At 31.3% G+C, this 6,000-nt stretch overlaps 1 protein-coding gene across 5 annotated transcripts in view; it reads left to right on the forward strand.

The window, feature by feature from the left end:
- CAPS2 (calcyphosine 2) overlaps positions 1 to 5,335 on the forward strand; it is a 45,916-nt gene extending 40,581 nt beyond the window's left edge. For 3 of the 5 annotated variants that reach the window (XM_027595440.1, XM_027595442.1, XM_027595443.1), the window contains 2 exons: positions 3,881 to 4,032; positions 4,185 to 5,335. In XM_027595440.1, coding sequence (XP_027451241.1) covers positions 3,881 to 4,032; positions 4,185 to 4,220 — 188 coding nt within the window. In that variant the 3' untranslated portion in view covers positions 4,221 to 5,335. Of the gene's footprint in view, positions 1 to 3,880 lie in introns of all 5 variants that reach the window. The other 2 variants (XM_027595441.1, XM_027595444.1) reach the window with 2 other exon arrangements.
- Positions 5,336 to 6,000: the final 665 nt, after the last annotated feature.

Consider the following 6,000-nt stretch of genomic DNA (forward strand, 5'->3'; position numbering starts at 1 on the left):
ATTTATATTTTATGAAGTGTCTTTCTAATTTATGATTTTGATCGTATACTGTTAAATACTATAGAATACTATTATTCCAGAATTTTCCTTTAATATTTTTATTATTAAAAGAAGATACATTGTAATTATTTTGGTTTATCATCATTAACCCTTGTAAATGGTTTATCACTTTTAATTATGAAGTGAAAAAACCAACAGTTTGTTATAAAGATTAAAGCTAATCATCACTAGCTTCCCAATTTCTAATAGTCTCTTTTAGGTCAGAATAGTTTAATTTGCTTATCAATGACTTTAAATGAACTGCAGTTGCCATAAGAAAATTTCGAGCATTATTGGAGTTAGCATATCTATTCCTTTAAACCTATGTCATTCTCTGCTTTTCTTCTTTAATTAATTTTACTAAATATAAGAACAAGATAGTTTACTTATTTCAAAATTAGGTGATTTCAACATCCTATATTGTTTTTCTCTTTATTTTCTCCCTTCTAATAATTTTAATTAAGTTGCTAAAGTAACATTAGTTTTGTTAGATGTCATTGAATTGTTGGTGAGGGTTTTGTTCTTGTTGGATAAGCCTTCATTAGTTTAAGAAATTCCATACCTCATCTTTGCATTACATTAAGGAAGATAAGCTAGTAGGTACAAGTAGTCTTAAAAAGAGGAACACCCATTACAGTTTTTTAAAATTTAAAGTTTAAAAATTTATTATTATCTATTATTACAAATTATAGTCTCTTCACATGTCCATCTCTGTAAAATAAATTATTTACAATTTTTTAAAAAAAGATTTATTTATTTGAGAAAGAGAGAGAGAGAGAGAGAAAGAGTGAGCAGGGGGAGGGGCAGAGAGAGAAGGAAAGAAGTAGACTTCCCAGCGAACTCGGAGCCTAAGGCCGGGTTTGATCTCATGACCCCCAAATCATACCTGAACCAAATCTAGAGTTGGACGCTCAACTAAGTCACCCAGGTGCCCCTAGATTATTTACAATTTATAATTAATTTCAAATTAAGGCTTTTAGAGCACAATTTAACTATAGAAAATACTTTCTTTTTACTTTACTTAAATAATTTATTAGAAAAAGGTATTTTCAGCTTTAATAGAAATGGGATGTCCCAAATGTATTTCTGTATCATTGTTTATTAAAATACTTCATGGTGTCTAAGAAGAGAGAAAGAAAGGTTAGTTACAAATGATAAAAGGTATGTATGTATTTCTTGGGTGGTGATACAGTGGAGGTATAAAATTCTTGAGTATTTGAAACACAAATTTAAATAAAAAATGTTTTCATTAAAAAACAGTATTTTAGTATATGTGCTGCTGAAGCGAGCACTAAAAAACAGTATTAAAACTCATTTGTTCAAAAGTATGGATGGTAAACAGAGGAGGAAATCTCTTCTGCTAACAGCTATATATTTTTATATAGATTAGATCTTGGTTAATTTTAATCCTTGACTAACAATCACAAATTTACTCTATTGTTTTATATTACCATTTCTGCAGAGCATAATTATTCAGTCCTTGTTCATTCAGCCTTTTTTAAAAATAAAATAATTGTTCTCTGTTTTGCACACATTTTTAAAAGACAGCAAACGTCTGAAGCATTTTTTTAGTTTGAAAGACACTTAACAGTGAATTATTATCTAAGTCCATTAGAGAACCTCTGGTTTTTAAAAAAGATCCAACTCTTATCCTAATTTTGCCCACCTCATTAGACAATTAAGGTGGTATTCCCAATTTAAGTTTGTTATTTTAAAATGCAACATGATTTCAAAATGATTTGAGGGTCATTTAGATTTTTCTGACACTCTTTTGCCTTTATATATGGGTCTCTATTTTCTTTGAGTATTATCTGACCATATTTGTAGCTTCCTTTCATCTTTTAATTCCTCTTATTAAAAACTTAATGCATGTCTTTTTTCCTTTTACATGCTAGGATCCTGGGAGTAGATCTAGATCCATGTGAATAGGGTAGCATGTGAGATTGCTCCTTCCCTTTAACTGACGACAATATAACCTACGCTACTTATTTAAATAGCTTATTGTTCTCTGTCTGAATTAAAAAAAATCAAATGAATTAAAAGACTGCATCAGATATTTTATGTTCTTTCTTTGTTTTTTTTTCTTTTGTTTTTTTAAAGATTTTATTTATTTATTTGTCAGAGAGAGACAGATTGCGCGAGCACACAATCAAGGGGAGCAGCTGAGGGAGAGGGAGAAGCAGGCTCCCTGCTAAGTAAGGAGCCCGATGCGGGGACTTGATTCCAGGACCCTGGGATCATGACCTGAGCTGAAGGCAAATGCTTAACCAATTGAGCCACCCAGGCGTCCTGTTTTTTTTTTTTTTTTAAGAACTTTTACCGTATTTTAATTGAATTTAAATGACTGTGAAAGGGTGATTCTAGAGATATAAAATTCCCAGGCGTAATATATTCTTCCTTATTTGCTAAAATTGACCTGCTTCTCCCAAATTGAACTCTGAAATATTCTTTTTAGAAGTACTTTTCAGTCACAATCTATGGGTGGAGACTACAATGTCTCAATCTCAGCAATACACAGGGTTAGGAATCTTAATGGGTATAGCATGGTCAAATGAATAATTTTCTTTCTTTTTTTTTTTAGATTCTATTTATGTATTTATTTATTTATTTATTTAAATTCAGGTTAGTTAACATATAGTGTATTATTAGTTTCAGAATAGTTTAGTGATTCATCAGTTGCATACAACACCCAGTGCTCATTACATCAGGTGCCCTCCTTAATGCCCATCACCCAATTACCCCATCCCCCTACCCCCCTCCCCTCCAGCAATCCTCAGTTTGTTCCCTATAGCTGAGTCTCTTATGGTTTGCCTCCCTCTCTGTTTTCCACTTATTTCATTTTTCCTTCCCTTTCCCTGTGATCATCTGTTTTGTTTCTTAAATTCCACATATGAATGAAATCATATGGTATTTGTCTCTCTGACTGACTTATTTTGCTTAGCAATTATGTTCTCTCTTTAAATAACAAACTGAAGAATTGTAATTTTTTTACATATGTGATTCTCAGTAGCATCTTCCTATAGAATGAAATTAATCCTATTTCGTATGACGTAGTGGAAATAGCCTCCTTAATGTCAGAGATTAAAATAGAGTGATTTTTTTTATTTTTTTATTTTTTTTAAAGATTTTATTTATTTATTTGAGAGAGAGAGAGAATGAGAGATAGAGAGCATGAGAGGGAAGAGGGTCAGAGGGAGAAGCAGACTCCCCGCTGAGCAGGGAGCCCGATGCGGGACTCGATCCCAGGACTCCAGGATCATGACCTGAGCCGAAGGCAGTTGCTTAACAAACTGAGCCACCCAGGCGCCCTAAAATAGAGTGATTTAATCCAGTGAAAATTCTTCTGACAAAGATTTTCATAGGCTTCCGAATCTTGTTTGCAGTAATATTTTCTAGCTGCAATTATGAGTAACTGATTCATAAAATAACTAATGCCTGAATATAGGGATGTTTTTCACACATTGCATTACTGTGTTAACAGCCTATAAATCTTTGAAATTATTTACTTGTTTTCTTCTTTCCTCATTTCTAATGGGAATAAAGCTGAGTCCTCTACAACATTAAGATATATAAGAATATGGACAGTGGTGACTGTTACTTTGTTTATACCTATGGGACACATCTGATCAGAGGCTTAAAAGTTGCCTCAAATGTGTATAAAGTCATCACCATTAAATTCTGATTCATGCAAGAAAATGTTTAAATAAATTGGAGGGTATTTTGACATAAGATTTGAAACTGTTGAAAAGATTTCATAAGGTGATTAAGTATTTCTGTATCGTCATCAGTCATTTTACTAGTGTTTTAAGGAGATTGTTTCACAGTCGGTACTATCTTACAGGCCTTTCCACAGAGGAAGAAATAAAATTATCGTTTCTAGAAACATTAAAAGATGCCTGCAGCAAGTTGGATGAAGTGTCCTATGGTGAATTTGAAGATTACTATGAAGGTCTAAGTATAGGGATAGTAAATGATGAAGATTTTGTTAATATCGTACGTACTCCGTGGGGGATTTAGTTTTTTTAGAATGAGTGTGTCTTCAGCACTAAGCATTTTAAAAGAGAGATGAATTGAATGTAAAATATGGTCAAACCCTGGAATATATTTTTCTAGGATTTCTTTTTTTTTTTTCTTTTCTCAAACAGGTTGAGTCTGGAAGGAGAAATCAGAAAGAGAGCTGAAGGGGTATGTGTCTGGTCATGAGCATGTCTGTGTGCTTGCCTGTCTTCTAAGTGTCTAAAGCTCTATCTTGTTGATTCATTACTTATCTTGAATATATTTTAAAGGTCATTTTTTAAATTAGCCTTCATAAGAAAGTTACATCTGTATCAAACTATATGAGAGCTTCTATATAGTAACCAAGTTACTCGTCCATTGTTTTTTGGCTACCCATTCTCCAAAATATGATTGCTGCCCAGTCTCAATTTGAAGAACTGGAATTGGGCCCAAAAGCCTGTAAGACTTCAAATAGTTCAGCTTGTTTCAAACATATGAAAATGTTAAAGGAATTAGAGGATATGCAAGAGAAATTTTCCATGCGGTGTAGATGTTTTCTGTAACATAAATATTTAGAATGATGGAAGCTTACCCTTAAAATGCTTATTTAAACACTGACTTGTCTTGTGGATTCTTCTAAATTATGTGCTGTTTATTGTCCAGTAGAGCACAATGTAATTATTCAAGTGATCAGATCTGTTTGATCTTTTATCCTATTTTTAACTGCAATCCTTATTACCTACGCAGAATTACAAAATGGGATGGAGAATATTTTCTTAGATTTTTAAATAAAGATCTGAAAAAGTGCATTATCCCATGTATGGACTAAGGGATAATTTAGTAATTCTTAACAAAATGAAAAAGGATGTTTGTGTCCTAAAATGAACGTATGTTATTCTAAACATCTCTTTTTGTTATGCTAAACAACAAAAACATTTTCTTCTAAATAGATATTATTTAATGGTTAGATATATTGTAATTGTCCTTTCTATTCTTATGTTGTTAGGTCATATTTTCTTGTGAATATAATCAGAAAATGTATAGGCTGTCATCTTGTAAAAACAGGGAAGATTCTTCTGGGATTTAACATGTTAATGTCACAGCATAGTCTTCAATATCCTCCACCCTTTTAATATAAATAATCGTCTGTGTTTACAAAAAGTTTCTCTACTTAGGAGCTTAGGAATAGTTAATTTCTCATTATTTTACATTGTTATTTCAGTGTAGAGTTAGAAAATACATATTCAATATGTTATTTGTGTATTTTGTTAAATTTTAATTGGTGGCACAATAAATCATTCTGCATTTGCTTTACTGTCTGAATTCTTTGATTTTGGTACAATAAGATCTATTATTTAGTATCCAGTTTACTAGAAGAGCATTTAATTACGTAGTTACCTTTTCAATCACCCACAACATAATAACTGACATTTGAAATTCTATGCTTAACAGTCTTCAAGAGTTTAAAATATCTTGATTAACTTTAAAATATTAAATATGAACTTATATGTTGTAGTGATGTTACGTGAATTTTATAGTCAAGTATATTTCATCATTCTTTAGATCTTTAAAAGGTTTTTGTGGCATAGAGTTGCTTCCATACTGTTTATTGAATTCTACATATTAATTTTAGCATCTCTATTCTTATAAATAAGATTTTACGGAATTTTTGGGAAAACTCAAACTGTATTAGAAAACAAAGGATATTATTTAGGAATTTTAAGCTATATTTTAATTAGGAAAGAATATACATTTGAATGATAGGACAACTAGAGCATAATATAGATAAAAGTATATGTTCCTGTTTTAAATTTTATAGCAAAAGACCATATGTACTTAATGAACAAGTGACTCTACACAGGGTAGAGTCACTTAAAATAATCCATAATTCTGATACAGCTATAAAACACATTTTATTAATTACTTTGATTTCCAGTCAAAGTTGTGAATTACTTCAGGAGAGAT

This window comes from Zalophus californianus, chromosome 9 (assembly GCF_009762305.2).
Source record: "Zalophus californianus isolate mZalCal1 chromosome 9, mZalCal1.pri.v2, whole genome shotgun sequence".
Classification (NCBI taxonomy): domain Eukaryota; kingdom Metazoa; phylum Chordata; class Mammalia; order Carnivora; family Otariidae; genus Zalophus; species Zalophus californianus.